The following is a 26013-nucleotide window of genomic DNA, read 5'->3' on the forward strand; positions in this document are numbered from 1 at the left end:
TTTGGCACATTTAAAGAATGCAACATAAAGTATTTGGGATGAATATAAATTGCAAAATTGTTATTCCAGCAAGGCAAATTAATATACATCTCACATAGGTACTCGACCTAAGCTTTTCTGTGGCAATGAAAGCCAAAATCTACTTATTTGGTAGAAAAAAAAATAATGTACAAATACATTTTTTCTAAATGCATATGGATTTTATTTATGAATAATAGACTACATACAGTAAGAAGAGTTATGAACTAATCAGGAAAACTATATGAAAAAGTTACATTCAAAATATTTAGCTCATTTGTATTTGCCAATATTATTCTCATTCTTAATGAGAATCTTCTCTGCTATTTAAAGTGAAACCTCGTCTTCTTTTATGTTCTCCTTACACTTAGATATCCTCCATATATCATATAGTTTGTGTAATATTCTCTCACCCAGCCTGATGCCCAGTCATGGCCTAGACACCCTCTCATTATAGTAAAGCTTGTTGAAGGGCATGTGTAAACTTCATTTGCAGACTTCCTGTACTCGTTTTACTTTGTTATATTTTACAATGACTACAAAAGAACTTCTACAGTTATCAAGTTGCTTGCATCTTACAACACACCATGCAGAGCAACAAGAACCCACGTTCCCGATCGTGGTCGCTTATACTCAGCACAGGCTAAGCGCTCTCTCAGGCCCTTTGACATGAGAGGTGTTTTGTGCAACGCTCCCTAACAATTTCCAAAAGATCCAAGTGTTGCTCCTGAGATCACCTTTTCTTTTGCTGTCCTTATTCCCACTCACCATAGCCATATTAGCACTCAGGGGTCTAATTGTGAGTTTTTATTTTTTTAAAAGTGAACAAAAATCCATGGTAATAAGTAGCAAACGGAGCAATTCTAATATCGACTACAGTTGCCTTGTCAATGTTTGGATAATCAACAATGTGTCCAATATCACCAGTAGTTTTGTTTCTTCCCCCATCTATTGGCCAACTTTCAGTTTTCCTGAAAACTTCACATCATTTATTGTGTAATGCCTTACTTAAGGTTGCTGTACACTCTCTGATCTAATGCAATGCCACCTTTCTTTGGGCATCTTAGGCACGCAATGCCTACAATTATCATTCCTTACTCAGAGCCTTTCAACACTGCCAAGTCCTATTGCGGGGAACCTGGTTGGGTTTCATTTAGCACACTGTTGCTTCTCAGTATGCATTGTTCAAATGAATAGATAAATGTTAAGGTATTATCATGTGATCTCTTTTAAGGCAGTGTGGTTTTTATTTTTTAGAGCATAGTAACATAATTTCTATGGCTCTATATTTTGAAATACAAGACAGAAATCTCATTTAGTAAACCTCAAAACTTCAGCAAAATATGCATTCTGTGATCATAAGAAGACAGCTTCAATTATGCTAACTTAAACATATATATGTGCCTTTCAACTATCCCAAGCTTAAATATTTATTAATAGTCCTAAGGAGCGATGCAAGGTAGCATGAAATAAGCAGTCCTTGCATGCAACTGTATCACTTAAGTAATTTTAACAGCATGGGGGAGATGCACTCAAAAACACTAGCTTGCAGTGCATTTTTACAGATTTTCATATCTTTCAATCAATCAGAAATAATTTGCTTCAGGTTTCCCTTGCCTCATTTAAAAATATTTGTTGTTATTTTCTAATATTCTCCACAAATAACACCTTTAGAGAAAATGTATAATCCATTAAGGCTTTCGAGTCACTAAATAAAATGATTGTTTTCAAATATTTTTAGGAAACATATAGTATATATTAATATATTATACTCAATACAGTAATATGTTTAATGTATTAATATGATATAGAATTACAAATATTATATTTTGGATAAGTCCTTGGCCATTTAAATTCACATGAAATCTACATATAATGCCAAAGTAGAATTCTAAGCCCCAATTAAAACAACTGTGTTTTTCTAACCATTAGTGCCTTTAGTTGAAGCTTAAGTGACTATTTTTTTTTTTTTTTTTTTTTTGCACTGACACAGTTGGAAAGCTTGGAAGTGATGGGTAACATGGCTGAATGAGCATTCAGAATTGTAAGACCATGACACATATACCCAAAAGAGCTCTCTGGGCAGGCTGAAGTTGTCATTTGGGGGTACTGTAAAAGTGATCTGGGCTGCTAGAAACAAAGCAAATTGCCAAAAAGTTCTTCCTCAAAATTATCTGATTAAAATTATATAAGACAGAGTAAGAAATTTTCAGAAAATACTGCTACTACTTGGATCAACTTCGAAATGTCTACTTTCCATAGGCTGCCTTGGCCTCTCTTTAAATGATCTTGTTTCTAGTTAATATGAGACTAGTAAGACTTTATTAAAATGTTCTTATGAAGAAAAAACTCCAAATGTCCATGTTGTGCATATTAAGTGAAACATGAGATTTGCTGCTAAATTTAATAAATGTACAATTGTCTCTCAGTATCCCTGTGGACATCTTTCATCAACTCCTTGAAAATAGCAGCATACCACATCCACCTTTTCCACCCAGCCATGTACTGTATATCTTACACTGGAGTATAGCTAGTAAATCCATCAGATCTTCTCCTCTTTACACCTTCTCAAAACCTCCACATAGAACCTGGGTCAAGCTATCAGTACTATAGCTTATTAAGGAGAGACCTATTTGCAACAAGCTCCAGGTTCTGGCCAGGTTGCTTGGAACCTATCCACAAGGAACAGATCCCTTTCACACAATACCCAATCTCTTCATTCAGCCATGCTTGGCACAACTTGCTGCAGGTTCTAACTGTGCGAGTCCACCTGATTCTCCACCCCCTTGTAATATCTCCAGATAGACTTCCAAACCCCAGCAGAGACCAGGATACATCTCTTTCCTGCCAGTCCTGCCCACTGTGTGCACCTGGTTTCATTCCACCTAAGCTATATTGAACCTTCAGGTCTTACCTAGCCTGCATATTGTGTGCTCTGACTTGGACTGTTATGTTCATATCAGACACAGGACTACCAGCAAAAGAACTTCGCAGCTCTCATCAGAAAGATACGATCATGACAATATTTACACACACACACACACACACACACACACACACACACACACACACACACACACACTACCCAGAAGTCCTATAGGAATATTTTCCAAGAAAATATCCTAGAACACCAGGGCACAAAATTTAATGAAAAATTATAAATTCTTTCAAAGAATTCATCAGTTTTGAAGAAGACATGAAGAAATGGATCAAGGACTATATAGAGAACAAACAGTTTCATGGTGCTAGAGAAATCACAAATATAAGGTGGATGGAAGTGATTTTTAAAAACACAGGACTTAGGACCCAAATTAAGTAAATATACAGAAACATTGGAGAGAATTCAAGCTTAACTGAAATGGAACTGGAAAAAGCAGCACAATTGTAAAGCTTCATAACTAGAATAAGTCAGAAGATAGAATATCAGAACTTGAAAATAAAGTAGAGGAACTAGACAACACAAAGAATATGAAAAGGGGGCGGGGACCCACAGGACAGTAATATGTGGAAAATGGGAGACATTGTGAAGAGACCTAACCTTCGAACTATAGACATAGAAGAAGGAGAAGAGTCCAGGGTCTGGCACAGAGAAGCTCTTCAAAAGATCAAAGAAGAAATCTTCCCCAGACTAAGGAAAGGCGTATCTATATAGGCACAGAAGCACATTGAACACCAAATACATAAGCAGAAAAATAAATCCCAATGATACATCATCATTAAAATATTAAGTATATATAACAAAGAAAGAGTACTGAAAAGCACAGAGGCATACAAGAGGGGATAATGGGCAGAGATGGAGGATAAAGCAATAAAAACAAAGAATTTATTAGAATTCTATATGTAAACCTGTTGTTTTGTATGTTAATCACAAATAAATAAGTAAATAAAGGGCAAAACATATAGAGCTGTGGCCTAATGGTAGTGTTTATGTAGCATGTCAAATATCTGGTTTAATAGTGTGGTCATTTTTTTTTTTTAATGTCCATATATTGTGATCCATGAACAAGCACCATAGTGTCATGTCCCCATGGATCCATCCATCTGAAGTAGAATTTGTATTTCCTTGTTTATTTATTTGAACTAAAGTCTTCATGTATATCCTCAGGCAGCATTTAGTGGATAATATAGCTCCAGTAATACCTCCAATCATGATCATCCCCCTGGCTTGGGTCATCTTCCTGAGAGCTGGCATTATAGGCATGAAGCACTAGGCCTACCTCAGAATCTCCACTTGTCTCCACCAGGGATTTGTACAGGCAAGAAGCTCTAGGAAGCATCAGTCTCCCTAGAGTTTGTGAAAATAAGTCTGGGAGTAAAAACCAACTTTCTGCCATTGACTGAAAGGAATATTACTCAATAATTGTCTTTTAAATAATAATAAACAATTCCCATTGTTAAATTAAACAATGAGGAGGCCATTGTCCCTCAGATTTCTCTGTGCTGTGAATTCTTAAGTAATAAACTTCAACTTAACAAGATGAAATTAAACGAAAACACAGCAGAAGTATAATCTTGTAATGACTAGCTGGGTGTCAGCCAATTACAAATATCTAGCTACAGTTGCTTAGGGCATGAACTGATAGGATCACCCAAAATAACGTAAATGATTTTCACACAATGATTTTTCTTAGGTTTCCCCCCGCCCCAGTTGCTGTGAAAACTTGAATGAGAATATATTTATTTGGAGAATAGTTTTAGACTATAGTCCAACAATCTAAAACAGTTGTGGGATGTCACAGCTGTAAGCTTGAGGGAGCTAGTCACATGCCGTTCATAAGGAGGGAAGGGAGCAATGAATGCCTGCGTGCTGGTGGTCGTCTCGCCTTCTCCTCTATTATACAATCAGGAATGTCCAGACAACAATTAAAATGAGCCTTGCCAATCAATTAATACAGAAATGATAATCCTTCAGGGACCCAATTCTCAGGTGGTTCTAGATTCTGCCATGTTGATAACATTATCAGAGCTATTAAAATTAATGTGCATTTTTTAAATTTTTTATTATTAATTTATTCTTGTTACATCTCAATGGTTATCCCATCCCTTGTATCCTCCCATTCTTCCCTCCCTCCCTTTTTCCCCTTATTCCCCTCTCCTATGACTGTTCCTGAGGGGGATTACCTCCCCTTTATATGCTCATAGGGTATCAAGTCTCTTCTCGGTAACCTGCTGTCCTTCCTCTGAGTCCCACCAGGTCTCCCCCTCCAGGGGACATGGTCAAATGTGAGGCACCAGAGTACGTGAGAAAGTCATATCCCACTCTCCACTCAACTGTGGAGAATGTTCTGACCATTGGCTAGATCTGGGTAGGGGTTTAAAGTTTACTGCCTGTATTGTCCATGGCTGGTGCCTTAGTTTGAGCGGGACCCCTGGGCCCAAATCTGCCTATCATAATGTGCATAGTGTTTTTCTGTTGGAAGAACTCTGCTGATTGAGGTTGCAGGCCTCCCAATCAAGACACCCATTCTGAGCTCAGCCTTAGGGACAGGAATCCCTCCAGTTCTCTGCCTGACTCCATCTGTAGAGTGTCTTTAAATATAGATGCCCCTAACCACACTTGATATATGGACCTTGAGACAGCTTCCTGCTAGCTAATTCCACACTATGACTATAGGATAATTAGGTACTGTTTTCCTGTTTAGATGCTAGGGGCCTGCTGCCAAATGTAAAATAAGGATTCCAAAAGAGTCAGGTTCCAACCAGTTATAAACATCTATCCTGGAAGTCCCCCACCCACCCACTCCCCAAGGGATATATAGCCGATGTTCTCCCTCAGTAAAGAGAAAATCATTCCTGAAGTGTTTCCGGGGGTGTTTGACCTCCATCATGCTTACAGACTTCCAGGCCCTGCACCTCATCTTCTGCCCCTCTTGCTTCAGTGGGCTGGTAGCCATCAGCCCCCCAGAGAAGAGTAAAACCACATTTTTCTTTAACTTTTATTTATTATAAAATATGTTATATATTATATGATATAAACATGTCATTCATGTCATATATATGTATATATATATGTTCATGTCATATGTGTTATATATATATATAATTTATGTTGTATATATTCATGACACACATCTATATGACTGTTTGTCTAAATGCACCTTTCATGTTGCAGGTACCCACAGAAAGAGTGTCATTCTTGAAATGTTAGTACAAGCAACTGTGAAATGCCCAATGTGGGTTCTGGGAATTAAACAGAGGTCTTCTGTCAATGTTGGTTTTTTTTTTTTTTAACATATAGTAAGTTTATGCTGCTATCTTCCACAATTTGTTTTTTGTTTTTTGGTTTGGTTTGGTTTGGTTTTTTGTTTTGTGTTTGATTTTGGTTTTTGGTTTTGCTTTTGTTTTTGTTTTTGGATGGGGTGGTTTTTTGATACAACATTTTTCTGTAGGCTTGACTCTCCTGGACTAGCTTTGTAGACCAGGCTGTCCTGAAACGCACAGCAATCTGCCTTCCTCTACCTTCCTGAGTGCTGGAATTCCAGGCGTGAGCCACTGTGTCTGGCACAATTTGTCTTTTTAGGTGGCAGTACACATGAATAACATCTGTGTGCCTTTGTCTCTATTGGTTTGTTCTATAATGTCCTGTAATCGTTAACTTTGCTGAGGTTTCAAGATTATTTTTCACTCTCAGTGATCTATGAAATTTCCTTTATCAGACACATAATTAAATTTCCAGTGTAACAACAACCAAAATGTAAGCTGTGCCCCATGAAAGACATACATCTGAGTCATGTTTTGTGGTGGTCAGATAGCAGAGAACCCTTCCCTTTAAGCTTTCAGGAAATGATATTTCTATTGTAATGTGGCCAAAGCTTGCTTTGGCTCCTGAATTAGAGACTGCACATTTTTCTGCTACTTAATGTATCTTTCTTTCCTCCCTTTAATTTTAAGAATCCTGTCTTAGTAGACTTCTTTCCCCTGACCTCTCACAGTTCTGTAGCCTAAAGTCTTAGGCACATCATGGTCTCATTTCTTCCTCACTACTGTTCATGAGAATCTGGATGCTCTGCTAGCAGCAGGCCAGGAAAAGCTGGTTTCTTACTTTCAGGCTAACTCTCCACATCTCCCTCTGCAAAGTCTGTTCACTTCACAGTAACATTGTATTGAACAGAGTTTAGTCCCAAATGTATAGACTATAGAGTGGCCAAGGATCTATTTTCAAGATAAAAACAATAACTCTCCAGGTGATTGTACTGTGTCTTCTATGGTAATTACGTATCTTTATCCTGGATCATGTGATTTCCTCAATAGCTATCCAGATATTTCTACATCCTGAACCCTCTTACTGTCAAACTCCTCCTACTGTTTCTTTGGCTTAGCTCATTCCTCTACCTATATCACCCCCTTGCCTGTAACATCAACAAGACAAAAGGAACAGATCAGAATAGCATAAAGGAATCTTGAATATCTTGTACTCAGCCACTTTCTCTTAAATATGAGATAGCTGATGTCTAAAAAGATAAAAATCTCCAAAGTCATATAGCTCATGACAATAAATAATACTGTAAGTTAGGGGACTGAATGATCAATCTAATACATTTTCAATTACTTACTAAGTTCTAGTCCTGAGAAGAATTTTTCTTTAACAAAAACTGGCTCTTAAATCTTGTCTTCTGGGTATTAATGGAAGTTTATATATACCTATACCATTATCACTTTCCCATATTTTCAGTTAGTATCCGTTTTTATTATTACTATTAATATACTTTGTAACTCCTCATTCAAATTATAAATTTAAAAATTATTCTGTTTCTTCCTTTCTAATGATTACATTAAAGAAATTTTGTTTTTTAAAGTAGGCAATTTAAGGAACACTTATTTACAAATTACTCAATTCCTGAATTTTTTGTTAATTTAGATATTTTATAAATCAAAATATATCTAATATTTAATTTAACATTTTTTCACAAAACAATCGAAGGTCTGCTTTTGCTGACTAGTAATTTTGAAGGCACTGAAAGAAATGTCATCCCGAATCATTCAGCAGTATTGATGGTTTTCCCTCAGCCTGTACATTAATTTTAGTCCGCAGGTTCTTGGAAATAGCCTCCCCCCATTGACAAGGGGAATCTAAATCTAGGTCAAGGAGATTCTTACACGTTAAAATCACTTATTGTTACATGAATTAATTGTATACCACACTCAGAAGAAAGTTTATAGTTATAGTCCCTAACATCTTTGTACAACATGCCGCCCATCTTCAAGACTCTATCTTTGAGCAGAGGGTTACTGTTTGTCCCAGACTAAATCCATCTGAGTCTTTTTCCAGAATTAATCCAGCTGGGAAATTTTATGCTCTTTCTCTCTCCTGTAACAGAGCTGTTAAAGGTAGAAATCATACCAGTCATGCCCTTGTATAGATCAAAACAGATTAGAAGTTTGAAATCCACACACATCTAGATATTTTATTTAATCTTTCCTGTGGCCAGCTTCACCCTTTTTCTGGTGATGTAGGTGGGCCAGTAGACAATCCCTATTTTTTTTTTTAATTTTATCTGTTCCTTTGAACAGGATTTCTATTTTTACATTCAAAAGCCTGGACTAAAGATTGTTCATAAATATTATCACAGTGAGGTGATCACTGCTTAAAGCTGAAGGCCATGTTTGTGTAACTCTGCACTAGCAGGGTGCCCAGTACACAGGGGATACTATATTGGTGTTAGGCAAATTAATTAGCAAAGAAAAGAATTAATACAAACAATTGTGATTATATTGTGTGATAAAAATTATCATTTCTTGATATCTTTTCCCTACACATTTAATTCATAAGCATCATGATCTTCTACTTTCAGATTACTCAAATTTTTAAAAGTTTCTTACCAAAAACCCACATGCCATCAAAGTTCAAAGAATGTGATTTTGAATAACTGCTTAAAGACATAGACTGCACTTCAGTGGACATATTCAGAATAAAAATCTCCTGCAGTACTTCTCAAAATATAAAAAATACATTTACATTTAAAAAATGTAAACCATTGACTTATTTCTGTTCACTTTGATATCTGCATTGTTTCTTCACATTTACAGATGTGATTCTCGGGAAATTATTTCCAAGAGTTCTAAACATTATTTAACAGGAAAAAAGTCAGTAAAGAAACCAAGCTTCTAATTGGTGACCAAATATAATAGTATTATAGAATTACTTTAAGCACAAAGCATACCTATTGAAATAAACACTAGCACTTTATTGGTATTTGTTCATGATAACTACATTTTCTTAGTACAGAGTGTAGATATAATCCCGCAAATATGCTCACTTGAATGAGTAAAGTTATTCAAAATATTGACTATTGTTGTGGAAGCTTTGGTTTATATGTAAACATCTCTTTGCTTTAATCCAAGGTGTGAGATCTGGGGGCTGCTCCAATTTGTCCACAGCTGATAACTGCGTCCTGAGAGGGCAAATGATATTTGTCAGCTGTGAACTACCTCCTGTGGGGGCGTGGTCTTTGTCAGTGGGCATAAAGGCCAGACCCAAGGAGAGACTGGGGCCTCTGAGAAAGAAGACTGCTGGTGCTTCCCTATGCTGCTTCTGGTTGCTTTTGGTGCTGTTTGGTGATAAGAAGTTGAAGTTATCCTGAAACAATAATTGGAATTGCCCCCCAAAGAACCCGACCATCTTAAAGAGCAGGAAGCAGCTAAGGAAAACTATACCATTTCTCCCCCATTAACCTCCTTTCTCCCCTACCTGATGTTAGGATATTCAAAGGGATTGGGATGGAGAAGGTAGAAAGATTTAAAGAACCCCGAATAAAAATACTTTAAAAGTGCACCAACAGACTATGGCTATCAGACTTATTGACGTTAAAAATAATTATCATTAAGTTTCCTAGGAACAGATAAATCAATTGACATACAGTAATAATACTAGACTGTAGGGAAAATCCTGGCACTTTGAATTGTATCTTCTGACTTGAGTATGGAAGTAATATATTTGTACAACCTCTTTAAACATAATGATATTGTATGTAGTATCCATCTTGTGTTATTTATTTATTTATGTTGCTGTTTTAACTTTTAGGGGGAAAAAAGAATTTAACAGATGTTATACTGGTTAGGATAGTGTTAACTGTCAATTCAGCCCAGCCAAGAAAGGCCTAGAAAAGCATCTTAATGAAAAATTGCCTAGATCAGGTTGGCCTTTAGGAATGCCCATGAGTGACTGACTTAATTGTTGACTTAGACCAGAAGATCCAGACTACTGTAGAAATCACCATTCCCAAGGCAGGAATTCCTGACCAGTGTATGAAAGGAAAAGGCCAGTTGAAAACTAACAAGCAAGAATCCTTGTGTTTGCTCACTAAGGACTGTTAACTGGATGTGAGACTTTAAATTCCATCTTTGACTTCTTAGCAGCAATTGATTGTACCTAGGAACTGTAAGGTTTGTTTTGTTTTGTTTTGTTTTGTTTTGCTTTTTGCTTTGCTTTGCTTTGCTTTGCTTTGCTTTTGGTGAGACAGGGTCTGTCTATTATGTAGTCTAGTAGTCCGATGTCCTGGAACTTGCTTTACACAGCATACTGGTCTTCAATTTACAGAAATTTACCTGTCTCTGCCTACTGAATGCTGGGATTACACACATGTACTACAGTGCTCATCTTCCTATATTGCTTGCTATATTTTATCATAGCAACAAAAATGAAACAACGAAAAGTGGGACAATTACACAAAATGGCACCATTATCCATCGAACACGGTACTAATAAGAGCTAGTATAATTCAAAGGCTTTTCCAGTATGGAACAGTGAGCTACTATATTAAACTTGTGCTAATTTTCTGAATAAAAAGTGAAAGCCATGTTAAAAAGAAGTTTCTAAAGCCACATTGATGCTACTAGACAAAATGAAAACCTAAAACAAAACACAGCTGCTTCTACACTTGATTTCTTCTACCCAAATATAGCCCAGAAATTTACCTTCTAATGTATTTCTGAATAAAATAAAATTTAAATACTGACAACAATTCCAAACCATCTTTGACCTCATCCTTGATCTAGATTTTAATGCTCAAGTAGAAATGCTTCTCAGTGTCTCATCCAGGTCTTCTGTTTCTTTTCATTAATGAGAAACAGCTCTGAGAAGCATTTATTCTGTCATCACACCTGACTGACAAGCATCCTCCAGTCTCTAGCAAGTGCTCTGGCATCAGGCCCCTCTCCAGCTATCCATGGGCAAGCAGATGCCTTACTTGGCATCAGAGTCATCATATATTTGGGTCAAGTAAATTATGCAGTTTTGGATGTAACAATGATAACAGACATCTGTGTTGGTCAGTAGTTTTAATAATGGCCTTCCTGTCTCTGCTGAGGCCACAGCCATGACTATGCTCAGGTTTCATGAGAGGTTTTCCTCTTGTGTTCACTATGACAAAAATAAAATCTTGAACCTCAAGATGACTGGTTTTATGCCCACTAGATATAAGAAACAGTCATTTTGGAAGAAAAATGAGAAATTGGGAAAATGTCCCCATTAGATTGGCCTGTGGTCAAGCTGCTGGTGCATTTTCTTGGCTGGTAATTTATGTGAGAGGACCCCAATATAACACAACCTCAAGCTGGAAGCAAATAACTCCTACCTGTCTTCCAGGTCTAAAATTGAGTGCTGTTAGGAGCAGTGCCTCTAGGACAAGAAAGAGACTGTTCATGGCGGAAGAGAGCAAAAAATTAGGTTCTCCTCTCCTGTCTTCACATAGTAACCTTGGTCACATAGAGCATAGATCCGCTATTGAGGATAATTTAATAATGTAGATATTTAGTTTTTGCTAAGAATTGTTTTCTGACAAGATTTGTTCCTTGAAAACATCACTTAACCTTTACTTTATTCTCCTGGTATTGTATATAACCTGTAGTTTGCATGTTTTCATTTTCTATGTTGATGTTTAATATTAGTGAAAATTAAAAAAAAAACTTCTTGACAGGTGGAAATATTCACATAAAATATCCCTCCCATCTATAGTACAGTACCTGATAATAATAAGTGGTATATATATAAATATAATGCATAAAGGATTCTTGTGAGGCCGGCAATGAGTTCAATTTTTTAGTAGGCTTTGCAAATTTAACTCAATTTGCAATGCATCTGTTGTTCCTTTAAAATAGATTGCTTTTTCTAACATGAAGAATATAGATTAATGTTCAGGAATGTTAATAGCCATATTATGGAATGCTTAAGAGATGAAATTGTGATTTTACTATTACACAAGGCATACACTGAATTCTATCAAATATCCTTTAATGTCTTCTTTTGAAAAGTGTCTTCCAGAAGTTTTGTCTATTAGTTACTCATGTTGTTTTCTTGCTGTTGAGTTAGGTGCCTTCTGTGTTTTGAATATGAATCTTGCCTGTCAAATATGGAATTTGCAATTACTTTCTTCTGATCCATTAATGTGTTCTTACTCTCTTTGCTTGCCTTTGAAATGTGTTTTAGCTTAATATCAACTCTTGCCTATTTTTCTTTTCTTTCCTCTGCTTTTTGCTATCTATCTAAAACATGTAACAATTTTCACTACTTTACCTAAAATTTTATGGTAATATTTTCAGGTTTGGGTTTAGGCTGTTCCTTAACTTCTAAATGATTGGCTCTCTTTCCTAGTTGTAGAGGATATTAATTCAAAACGTGGCTGTTCTGGCAAGAGATCACATCCAAAGATCTTGTAGGTCTGCATGATTCAGCTGGAATATAAACATGCCTTTATTCCAGGAGACAGAGGCAAACAGTTCTGAGTTCAAGGGAAACCTAATATAGAGCAAATATCAGGTGAAGAAAAGCTTAGGTCCAGGTGTGGTGATGCATGCCTCTAATCCCAAATGAAGGTAAAGTTAATTAATAGAAAGAAGCACCCATGTTAGAAAGTGATGTCTAATTGAGTGGCAGAAAAGGAGACAAATCAGAGATTTGACAGAATGGGATATGCGCAGCTCTCAGGAGAAGAGAGAGGAAAGGGAAGCTCCTTATGAGGCAGTTTTTCAAAGAGAGGAGACAGTTTTCTTTTAACCAGGACAGTAACAGAGAGATGGGTTGCAGAGAGATAATGCAGGTGAAGATTGAATGATCCAGAAAACGCGAAGAAGCCAGGAGATTAGAGCAGATTGCTGAACTGGTTTGAGGCCAAGCAGACAAATTCCAGGCCAAGACAGAAGCCAGATTAAATAAGTCACTTTGGAGAATAGTTTGAGCCAGAACCACTGAGTTGAACCAGCCAGCCCAGAGCTCAGAAAGAACAAGGGGATCTTATTAAGCTGTAAGTTTCTGAGGCTGAAAACATTCTAGGCCTAGCTTACATTTTACAGAGTAGAAAAGCTTCCAGGACCAGGCCTAGATTAGCAGAAGGAGGAAATTTAGCCTCCCAAGCAACAGTTGATCCAGCAGAATAAAAATGCTTTTAAACCTTCTAATCCTGGCATTAATTTACTTCAATGCACTATGACAGGTAATGATTGTGTGCAATGTCTGTCATTGTAAATCAAGGTTCAGACTTCATTGCCTTTTGTGATGTTTGTGACACAAACCTGGGCATATCTGTGAAAGAAGAATCTCATCCTCCACCATGTGGACCTATAGGTAAATCTGGGGCCTTTTCTCAATAAATAATTGATGTCGTACCTACATTCACTGTAGGGATTGCCACCCCAAGGGAAGTTGTCCTGGGTTGTAAGGCAGGTTGAGAAAGCATGGGAAGCAACTCAGGAAACAGTGTTCCTCTATGGTCATTGGTTTTTTTTTGTTTTTTGTTTTTTGTTTTTTGGTTTTGTTTTTTTGTTTTTTGTTTTTTGGTTTGGTTTTGGTTTTGTTTTTTTTACTGCTTTGTGTTGTTGCCTTGGCTTCCCCTAATGATGAACTATATCCTGTAATCCAAATAATCCATTTCCTCCCCACGCTGCTTTTTTTTTTTTTAACAGTGTTGTTGGGAGATAATCTGATATATTTTGATGCTAATTACTACTTGCTGTGTGACCCACCTTTTGTTTAACAAAAAGCCATCTCACCTGGACAGGGGAGGAGATAGATGGGGCTAGGAGAGAGAGAGATGCTGAAAAAAGGGAAGACCACCATGAGGAGAGAGGGGAGAGACCTGAAGGGAAGAGAGGAAGGCCGCCATGGGTTAGCTGGAGGAGAAGCACATGGCTGGTGGCGTGGATGGAGAATCCAGCCCAGATAAAAAACATTAACAAGTATTTGGGATTATGGATGGGAGGTATCTTGATGAAAGTTATTAAAAACAGATCACATGGGATTGAGGCAGGGATCCCATACCTGTCCCACTATGGGAGGTAGTTTAGAGGATTGATATCTGCCCTGCCCCATTTAACTAAGACTATTTTAAAATATAACAAGTGTCTGTCTTGATTGGTTACTAGCCAGGCCTACTGATAATACATGCAATTTTAAAACAATACAGTGTTTTATCACAGCAATAGAAACCCAGGACATAATCTTTCAATGCGTTACCTTGTTTCAAACAGAGCAATTTTCTTTCCAACCTCCTATTCAATTATGTGTCTTCAAGCAATTAATTTTTTCATTAATTATTTATTTACTTCACACACCAATAGTAACTTCTGCTCCCTTCTCTCTCCTGCCTCCTCTCCTCTCAGTCCCTCTATCTCATTTCCTTTCACTTCCCCAAACCCCCTCCCTTTCTTCTGAAAGAAGAGACCTCCCATCGATATCAACCTGCCTAGGCATGTCAAGCAGAACTGGCTGAATATTTTTCCATTGAGGCTAGACAAGCCAGCCCAGGTAGGGGAAAAGGATCCAAAGGCCGCCAACAGAGTCAATGACAGCCTCTGCTCCTGCGGTAAGAGGTCTCACATGAGGAGCAAGCTATACATCTGTTGCATATGTGTGTGGAGGGCAGGGCCTAGGTCCTTCCAATGGATGCTCTCTGGTTGCTGGTTCAGTCTCTTCAGGACCCCAACTTTTATACATCCATCCATAATTTTTGAGGTTGTAGCACTTCAGGTTCATCAAAGGTCCTACTTGTGCTCCTACCTTTATCCCGATGGCTTCTGCTTAGTGTGTCAGCAATATTTCCCATTGTATGGGTAGACATGTGGTTAAGAACCAGCAAATTAGAGTGCAGTGATAAATCCATAGTTGTTATTTAATTAATAGAAGATTTTAGCGAGTTTCTGCTCAAGTTATTTTAAAAGATTACTTCTTTCCTCGCCTGAGACATAAGTAAATAAATCTAGTCTGTGCAAATCTACCATAAGAGTTGTGAAAATGAAACCAGTCCGAACACAGTGAGGCAGACCCATGGAATGAAAGTAACACCAAGGGAATGGGGAGGAACTACAGGGACGTGGACACGTCATTGGACATGATATATTTGAATAAACTTGTCATTATGAAACTCAGCAGCATTATAAAATATGAATACATGCCAATCCTAAAAAGCATGCATATGTTTCACACATAAATTTCACTTTCAAAAAAGAGATATTTACCTTTGTTCAACTTCTTGAGGAATTTTAGGTAATGCTGGTTTTTTATGCAGGAATATTTGAGGATATCGCTTGATGAATGCATTGTGAGCTGCCAAATTAAGAGAAGAATGCCGGCTAAAAAGAGAGAAAATAAGAATAAGTATAACCCACAATAGCTTTTTTTTTTTTAAAAAAGCTTTATTAAGTATATTAATTTAGTATCCATTTTATGCCAAGTTTTTATTTCTGAAATTAAATAAAGCTGTTATATAATATGGAATATGAAAATTTTCTCCAAAATGATTCCCAAGTCTCTTACATATATGTGTGTATATACGTATATACACATATACACATATATATGCATATGTATGTATATATCACTAGGGAATGTAGTCTTCTGAATCTTTGCAAGGATTAATGAAAACCTCATCCACTGTTTTTTAGGTCTATAGTAAAAAACTACTGTTTGTGAAAAACCTAGCATTCCCTATTCTGGAAAGTCCCTGGAACCATCTAGGATGGTTTTGGTAAGTGGTAATATAGTTATCTTTTACTGAAAAATCACACACTCCCTTGGTAGAGAAGGGTACACTTCTCTGCTTTAAATACCCTCCCCTGGGTGAATTCTTCCACAGTAAACTTACCAATAAAGATCTATGGAAATAGGACACATTGTTGTGAAATGTTGGGTAATTACCTTTGTTTCCTAGGAAATCTGCCTCATTCAATAACAACTGACAAACACGATAAAATGTTGTCAAAATTGAAAATGCTAAGTATTCATCTTAATACCTCATTTTAGTAATTAGTGAACATGACTATCTTTTAGATTGAGCATTGGCAAACATCTTGGTCAATATTTGCTTCATTGAAATGAATATAAAAGTCCTCAATAAAAGTCTTTTTCTTGTCAATGCAAATAGTGATTTGTTAAAATATTTGTAGCTTTTTCTTTTGCCTATTCTATATTTTCTAAACCACTGCTGTATTTATATCCCATATAAAATAAATTATATGTAATACTAAAATCTTATTTCATTAGCCTCTGATTCAAACAGCCAAATGGGAGTACAATTTAATATATTAGGTGGTTTTATTCTTTTTTAAAATTTCATAAAAATTTAATTTTTTGTAATCACATTCAAACATTTTCTATGGACATATGTAAAAATATGGGTATACATAAAATACATGGATTTTTTTCAGAGAATCTTTTTATTTTTTATTTTTTACATATACATTTATATTATTCCACATATATACAATAAACTACCTATAGCAAGAAGAACCATGACATAATCAGGAAATTATATGAATGTTACAGTCTTAGTGTTTTGGCTATTTTTATTTGAGAGCCTTAAAGAAAACATCTTTCCTATCTTGCTGTGTCTAAAATTCTGAATGTAAATCAATCTCCATCACATCTTGTCATTATCAACTTAAAACATCTATCTAGACCTAAAAACATCTTAAACTCTAAACAACTAAGCCTCATTGTAAAACTACGCTACCTGGTCTTCAACTCCATCAGAGACTTGGGAAGGAATAAACTTGATTACCTGAGTATATAGGGAGTGCAGGTTAGCAGCTTCCAAAGTGAAAAAAAAAAAAAAATGACAGAGACTGTTACCTATCAGAATAGTCACCCAAAATTCTCTATTATGTTGGAGCATTTTCTTCGGCCTTCTGGCCCAATATATCTTACAGACATATTTGTGAGGCAGGCACTTTTGAGGACTTGCTTACCCTGTCTTGACAGAGGTTGGCCATTGACTCTGCCTGCATCCAAGCATGCCTTTTTTTTTTTTTTTTATTAATTTATTCTTGTTACATCTCAATGTTTATCCCATCCCTTGTATCCTCCCATTCCCCCCCCCCCATTTTTCCATTATTCCCCTCCCCTATGACTGTTCCTGAGGGGGATTACCTCCCCCTATATGAAAACCACACCCTTCACATTAGCCACAAGCAATATAAAATATTTAGGAGTTACCCTAACTAAGCAAGTGAAGGACTTGTATGAAAAAAATTTCAAAACTCTGAAGAAAGAGATTGAAGATGACCTGAGAAGATGGCATGATCTTCCTTGCTCATGGATCGGGAGAATTAACATAGTAAGCATGCCTTTTTTTTAGACAGAATTCTGTCTGTGGTAGTAATAAGAACATTTTGCCCAGTGGCTTGTTAGCCACATACAAAGCCATCTCCATAAGGAGGTTCTTTGATGTTCATCATCCTCTCTGAGGTAGGCTGGGTGTTGCCAGCAGTTAACCTGTCTCATTGTCAGTGAATCTTTTGAATAATAATAAAAAAAAAGCATTTTAAATACCATATTCTATATGTCTCTGATGTTTTTGAAGACCTTATCTAACTATCCTACCTTATCTTTTTATAGAATAATATCTATCTGCCATACCTAATATGTATATTCTTGTGATAAAAGTAGACTAGTGATTGACATGACCATGATTTGATCAGCTAACAATTAACTTGTAAACTAAACAGTCTGCAATAGCATTTTCAAATTATTGGAAGCAAACCTTGTATTATAATTGAGTTATATGGGTACAATACCTTATATTGGAGTATATACATATATATACATATATGTGTATATATATATACATATACATATATATGTGAGTGTGTGTGTACACTGTGTGTGTAGAATAAACTTACATTCGAATTCTATACCACTAGAATTAAACTTATTTTGCATCTATATACAAATTCTATACCAGTGAATTAAAAATAAACTTGTGAGTGGCAATTGAGGCATTAAGTTGAGGATTAGATTCACTAATCTAATTTTTGTTCTATCTTCCCTATTTATTTCTATATTCCCCCTTACTTTTTTTTTTTTCAACCCCTATCTTCAAACCTAAGAAAATAAGATAAGGGACAAGAGAGACATAGCTGAGTCTAACCTTGTTTTCTTTCTAAATAAGACCAATAATAATTTGTAACCAATTCCCATTGATAATAGCCCTCTATTGCCCAAGAAAGAAACCAAAAACCTACCCTATACCCCTTAAAGGAAATAGGGCATCGTTCTCTTAAGGTTTCTTCTGGTTGATTTGGGATGAATAATACCTAGTAGGGGCCCAAATAAAATTGGGGAAATGATTAAACAAGCTAGGAATCGCATTTGTGGTCCAGTCTCTGAATGTTGAGAAATTCCAAGCTGTATTAGAGATCTGTGTGGGACTATCTGAAATGCTGGATCAAGTGGGATCCAGCTTTCTTTGAAAGTGTCCTGGGAGCTGTCTTGTTCTGATGAGGAACAGCAATTGAAGCACTTGGTGCTGGAACATGAAGGATGCAGCATGTCAGTGTCCAGCATGCTGGGAGATATGCATCCTCTCAGGTCTGATCCAATGTCAGTGTCTGGTTCTTTTGTTCACAAAACATATAAGTTCTCAGAAGCATTATACAGACCTAAAATTATAAGTGTATAATGTGTGTGTGATGCACAGAACAATAAAGGCTGGTTTTCTGCTCTTTGTATGAGCAGAATGGCATCTAATAGTGATTCATAGGGGTTCTATAGCCAACAAGAAGCATATGCCTAGATATTCATGTCTCAGCCAATCTCAGAGTTATTCCCATATAGTGGGATTAGGAATATAAATTACCTACTTGTTCATATCTCCAGGGCTTGCTCAGTGTTAAGACACTGGTTTCTGGTGTTGTTATAAGGCTCTGAGTATTGTTGCTAGTCTTCTTGAGCTGTCCTCTAGGCATCTGGTTCTCTCTGTTTTTAGCAGGCCTAGAGGTTCCTCTAATGAGGTCTCTCTCTGTGTCTCATGTTGGGCAGGTTGGGAGCAAGTAAAAATCTCCAGTCCTAAGGTTTCTTTCTAGGGCTCCCCAGAGGCCTCCTCAGGATGTTGGACAGTGTGTATTAGAGCCTGCACCCAGCTCTGCTCAGCTGGGTCCCTGACTGTACCACAGTTGGGTCTGGCAGGAGAGGAGTAGGCTGATAGATTTCCAAGCCAAAAGTTGCTTAGGTGCCCTACAGTCCTTTTTAAGATGTCAGGGCTCTATCTGCTGTGTTCCAGATGGCTAGGTCAGTAAGCCTCTGGCCAGTGGAGAGAGATTGGAGCTCATAACTGTTCACAAAATAGCAGCTAATGTGGGGTGTGGCCCACTTTAGTCTTTGCTTTGTGACCTAGGTGGATCAGGCCAATAGGCTATAGGTAGGTGGGGTGATATCAGAGCCAGAAGCTGCTAACAGGATAGCAACTGATGAGGATTGTGGCCCCAGCAGGTCTCTGCTCGGCCTAACTTTGCTTTGTGTCTTAGCTGAGTCAGATCAGTATGCTTCAGGTAGGAGAGTGGAGACAGACCAAGGCCTGAATATGCCCTTAGGATGGTGGCTAATGTGGATTATAGCCGGCACCTGGATTAAGCTCTGCTTTCCACAGACCCTCTTTTGGGGGCGGGGGCGGCAAGACAGGGTTCCTCTGTGTTATCTTAGCTGTCCTAGACTTGCTTTGTAGACCAGGCTAGCCTCAAACTCACAATGATCCACCTGCCTCTGCCTCCCGAGTGCTGGGACTAAAGGTGTGAGCCACCACGCCCGACGCCCGGCCTCACAGGCCCTCTTGAGATGGCAGGGTTATGCTTATCTGCTGCCAGCAAGCAGCAGCGAGGCTGAGAGATATCAGAGCTCAAAGGTGTTTTGGTGCCCTACACTCTTTCTAGGGAAGCAGCAAATGTGGATTGTGTCCGATGCTGGGATTCAGCTCTGCCTGTCCACCACTCCCTGTCCCAGATCTGGCAAGCAGTAGACGGGCAGTGAGAGCCCTAAGTTGCCCAGATAACCCACAACCCTTTCCAAGATTGCGCCTAATGTGGGCTTTAACTCAGGGTATTTCTGTGGGTTAGCTGGGTGGCCAAATTCGGACTCACCCATGTCCCACACAGTATGGATCACTCTCACCTAGGAATCAGCAACATTGGTGTTTTGTAGCTCTCAGTTTGGTCTTTAGGTTGCTGTGCAGTCCTGGTTTTCCTGCTAATCAGAGCCGTGTGTGATCTGTGCCGCAATCTAGTATCTCCAGTAGTTTTATTCTTTCCTCACATCTTGTACCAATACTGGTCAAGTATCTATTCAGTTTTTAGGTCTGTCCACATACGTGTTTGGAGCATTTCCAATATTCTTACATGTGAATACTAATATTTAATAATCATCTGTTTTACATATCTACCTAATTTAATTAAATACTTGTTTTATTCCATATACCGCAGTAAGGTTCCATTGCATATTTGTTGATATATACTTTAATTATTGGCCACATCATACAATTAGAATGTGAAGGCTATATGATAAAAATTAAAATTAAACTGTCATGAAACCCTATTCTCTTAGCCTCTGAGATATAGTGCTCCAACTAAAAAACAAAATTAATTCTTATGATTTCAGACACTCTGTTAACCAAATTACATATAGCATATCATTTAATTCTTGCATGTCTGTATGAATTACATAGTCTTATCCTCATACACAAAAAACTTGAGACTCAAAGAATCATAAAATTATACGTATTTTCATATACCCTGTTATGTAAGTCTTAGAAAATTACTCGAAACTGTGATCTGGATAGATCACCATTGGAGTAGATTAAGAAAAATATACCTGAAATAGGAAGATCTAGTTTACTATTATCTATCACATTCTACAGGTATGACAGACATCTTCACCTACTCCTTCAGGATTTCCAACATAAATTGGGTGGTATACATGAATCCAGTGTTTATCATCTGTACATTTGAAAATGTGTCCAAGAAGTAAAAAGAATCATCAAGTTTCATGTGTAGAGATGACAATTATCAGAGCAAGTTTATAAGTGTCCTTATGATATTGGTGAGATGTGTTCTTTGTCACAAAAATTATTATGGTAATATATTTCTACATCTGCATCTTCTATATTCAGGGACCATGAAATTAAATGGTGAAAGTGCACAAAAAGATTGTAAGATGGAAAACTGGTAAGCTGAAGCAAGCATGCCCACAAAAAGGATCTGTGGCTCATCCCATAAAGGTACACTTTTAAAACTAAAATATTAGAAGCCAAATATAATCATATCCTATAATTGTTTTCATAAAAGCCACAAATCATTTAATGTTAACAACTGCCACATCTTATTTTTATTCCCCTCCAAAAACCATATCATAGACTGAAGCTTTAAAGCTCAATGTGACCGAATCACATTGAGAGAGATAATCTAACTCTCGACAGGACAAAAAGACACAGTGTAGAAATCTTTGAAATAAATACAAAAATCAATGTTGGTATTATAAACTAGATTTCCTACTTAGACATAGAGGGGATAAGTAAATGATGACTGTGGGATTTTAAATAATCTTTCCAAGTAAAAGAATACAGTATATAAATTTAGATGCCTTGATGTCAATGCTAATGTTTTTCTATTCTTAGAGTGTGTGCAATTGACAGGGGAAGCAGAAGGTAAGGGTGCATGTCAAGCACTTAGGCAATGATACCTAAGACACTAGTTGACATGTATCACCTATCCAACCAGGAACAGCACAACAACTCTATTATGGCTGAGCCCTAGCAAGTGAAATATGAAAGACAGGGAAGACAAGATGAGTACCTATATTTGGCTCTTAAAAGTACCTCCCATCATAGATCTCCAATGTCCTTTCCCTGTCCGTACTGAACCCTATGAAAACTAGCCAGCAAAAAGGAAGCTTCCAGATAAGTACCAGCTGTATTTTTCCATGACCTGCGTTCAAACTCTGTGGTTTCTTTCTCAATAGAATCTTACCATCAAGTTCTGGTGGGCAACTAAGAGCAATGGCAATTGCCTGTTTTGTTTAGGGGAGACTCTGGACAAGCCTGACTAAGTACTCATGGGAAAATGAAAAAAGAACAAAGATTTTGTAGACACCTGAACTGCCAACCTAGGAATGGCCTGTCAGTCAAAAACAATAACACCCTAGGTTTAACAGATACATAGGATTATATAAATAGATAAGGTATAATAGTTAGATAAGGTCTTCAAAGGCCTATAGAATATGGCAATCAAAGATGTTTTTATGATTTTAAGGATCCTTTGACAGTAAAACAAGTTAACTCCTGGCAACACCCAGCCTACCTCAGAGGAGATGATGATCATCAAAGAACCTCCCTATGGGCATGGCTTCAAATGTGGTAAACCAGCCACTGGGAAAATGTCCTCCTTTCTGCCACAGACAGAATTCAGCCTAAAAATAAGCAAGCTTGGACATAGGCACAGTCAACAGCCAAACTCTGCCAAGACAGAGTAAGCAAGTCCTCAATAGTTCCTGCTTCATAAATATGTCTGCCAGATATAATGGGCCAGAGGGCTGAAGACAATGCTCCACTGTTATAGAGCATTTTGGTGATTGCCTAGGCAGTGAACTGTCTCTGTCATTTTCTCATTTTGGAAGTTGCTAACTTGCATTTCCTGATTACTTAGATAATTAATTTTATTCCTTCTCAAGTCTCTGATGGGGTTGAAACCAGATAGTTTAGTTTTACAATTTAGTTTAGTTGGTTAGAGGTTACGATGTTTTTAGATTGATAGAGATGAGATATGATAGGTATTGATTTACATTCATAATTGTAAACTCACCAAGTTAGGAAAGATGTTTTCTCCAAGGTTGCCAAATACAAATAGGCAAAATCACTAAGAATGTAACATTTATATAATCCCTAATAATTCTTTGGTTCTTCTTACTGTACGTACTTTATTGTATATATGTGTAATAATATAAATGTATATGTAAAAGTAAAAAAAGAAAGTACTTAAAAAAAAAGAAAAACAAAAAACCCTTTATAACATAATGAGAAAGAGAATAGGGGGTAGGTATCAAAGTAAACTACCGAGGTATATGGTTTATGCATACTAAATGGAAAAACATAACACAATATTTTTATGTGTCCTATACTCCCCTCGGGACCTCAATAAATTATATTAGATGGTAAATCATATTTATATATTTATCCTAAGGCAATTTGCATTTTTGTTCTAAATTAGATTATATAAGCCATAAAAGTTTAATCAATTTGACTTCATGCAGATTGTTTTCACCTGATTTTTGTCTTTCAAATAATGCAGTGTTTACACATTTTCTTGATGAAAATTGAAAAAAATAGAAGTAATTCCTTTCACAACAATGGAAGCAAATGAAGGTTGATATTTATGTACCTTCATAATAGATTTTATCCTCAAGATACAATAAGTTAATAAAAATGCTATGTAATGATATCAATAAATTTAACATTAAGTAAGTCCTTTACCTCACTAAAAGGGCCATTCAATCAGTGATCTTTCCAGACACTGCATTACAGCACAATAATGATTTCAAATAGAGATTTATCAAGACAGAAGCGCATACAGCCACAACCAAGTAACCACAAAGCTTAATTCTTTACTTTTCACTTTCAAGCATTCCTAAAGAAAATTGGAAAGACCTTTCTGAAGTGCTAACTGAAATATGATGTTAAGAAGTACTTTAAAGAAGAGAGAAAGAGAGAAATCTTTAAACCCAGGGCATTTTGCAGCATAAACATGAATGAAAAAAGGTTGAAGAGTAGGTGGACCATGATGGCTATGGTTATATAACTTCAAACCAACAACTGAAGTAAAGACATTGCTACTCTGGTGGTGTGAATGAGAATGCTCCCCACAGGCTCATATGTGTAAACTCTTGTTCCCTGCTACCAACAACCACCTTCTGACTTTTACCTGGGGATCAGGAAGTAATGCTCTTATCTATTATCCCAGTGCCATGCCTGTCTGCTTCCCATACGATGATCGTAGACTAACCCTCTAAAACCATAAACAAGCCCCTAGTTGGATGCTTTATTTTATAAGAGTCTCCCTTGTCATAGTGTCTCTTCATAGAAGAGTGACTGCGACAGGAGTAGGTAGCAGGGACTCGGGTATTTCTAGGTAGGCCTCGTCATGCTGCCTGTAGAAGGAATATGGATGATTTTTAAGATTTTGGACTAGAAAAATAATTGAACACTTTAACCAGAACTTAACGGTTCATCCTCGTAGGAGTATGGAAGACAGTAATATAGAGGGCAATCTTGATTGTGGAGGCCTGGCAGGCTACAGAGGCATCAGAGGGGAAGAATATTAGTAAATGATGTTTTGGCAAAGAATGTGGTTGCTCTTTGCCCTCGTCCTAAAAATCTGCCTGAAGCTAAATCAAAGAGATTTAGATTAATGTCATTGGCAGAGATTTCAAGACAGCCTAATAGTGACAGTATTATTTAGTTTTTAGTGTTCATTCTTATGAAGATCTACAATGAAAAAGAGCAAGCTGGATAAAAAGAAATACAAAATATATAGTTTAAAGAGGTAAATAGCACTAGGAAATGTAACGCTGGAGCCAAGTCCTATGCTCAAGGAGATAAAATGTTTAAAGAAAGGACCTACTCAAAATGTAATAAAGAGTGATGCCCTCAGGGCAAGACACCAATAAGCTAACCTTCCAACTTGTAAAAAGGAATTAAAGGAAAGCTTAAACCACAAAGGAAAGTATCCATACCAGAAAGTTTTTGTAAACGCAATTCAAGGAGGATGCCAGGTCCCAACACTAGCAAGCAGAATAACAAGACAGCTTAGGCCACGTGGTTCTGGATTTAGCATCAAGAAAAACACATTGAAGGGTTTGTAGAATTTCTCTCCACAGTTAAGGAAAGCTCCTGAGGCTAGGCATGGGACAGGGAAGTCCATGTATAGAGGCCCAAATAGACTATTGCATGAATCAAGGAAAATTATGTCTGGAGACTTCAAGATGCTGGAGATGCCAGAGCCGTGTGATACCTGCCAAGGAGAGCTTCTAATGGGATATGTATGGTACCAGCCCAAAAGAGAGAAAATGTGGTGCAGTTAGCATTATCTGGAAGGAAAGAGCCATCTAATAAGCCTTTTAACATCAGACATGGAGCTGCAGAAATTGTAGTTTACCCTATTGGGTGCTTTGCTTTGATCCAATATTTCCATTTCCTCCCTTTTGTAACAGTACTGTATATTATATATTAGAAATATTTTATTTTATTTTTGGCTTTTGCTTTTATATGGAGTTTCAGTTTTGAGAGTACCTTGAGTCTCAGAAAAGGCTTTGAGACAGTGGTAAGACAGGTAAAGACTAGTTTTTGTTTGCTTCTTTGCTTGCTTGCTTGCTTGCTTGCTTGATTGATTGATTTTTTTCATTTACTTATTTATTTAACTACTTTACAGCCTGATCCCAGCCACCTCCATCCTCTCCTGCCAGTCCCACCCTCATGCCCCCCTCTCCCATCCCTGTTCTCCTTCTCAGAGAAGGAGAGACACCGCACAAGGGGTAGCAATCTACTGCAAACCGTAGACAGACTAAACCCGTCTTCTCCCACCCAGGACAGACAAGACAGCCAAGCTAGGGAAAAGGGATCCAAAGTCAGGCAATAGAGAGAGAGCTAGCCCTTACTGCCATTGTTAAGACACCCACGTGATGACCAAGCAGTACATCTGCTACACATGTGTAGGTCTATCGGGATATTGTAAGTTGGACTGAATGCCTTT

The 26013-nt window shown here is 37.2% G+C and overlaps 1 protein-coding gene across 1 annotated transcript in view; it reads right to left on the reverse strand.

The window, feature by feature from the left end:
• The window catches only part of Cnbd1 (cyclic nucleotide binding domain containing 1), a 332377-nt gene that overhangs the window by 287588 nt on the left and 18776 nt on the right, over positions 1 to 26013 (reverse strand). The window contains exons 3-4 of the mRNA XM_051155903.1: positions 15466 to 15579; positions 504 to 519 (exon numbers count right to left, since the gene is read on the reverse strand). Of these exons, the coding sequence (XP_051011860.1) occupies positions 504 to 519; positions 15466 to 15579 (130 nt within the window). The remainder of the gene's footprint in view (positions 1 to 503; positions 520 to 15465; positions 15580 to 26013) is intronic.

This window comes from Acomys russatus, chromosome 2 (assembly GCF_903995435.1).
Source record: "Acomys russatus chromosome 2, mAcoRus1.1, whole genome shotgun sequence".
NCBI classification, from domain to species: domain Eukaryota; kingdom Metazoa; phylum Chordata; class Mammalia; order Rodentia; family Muridae; genus Acomys; species Acomys russatus.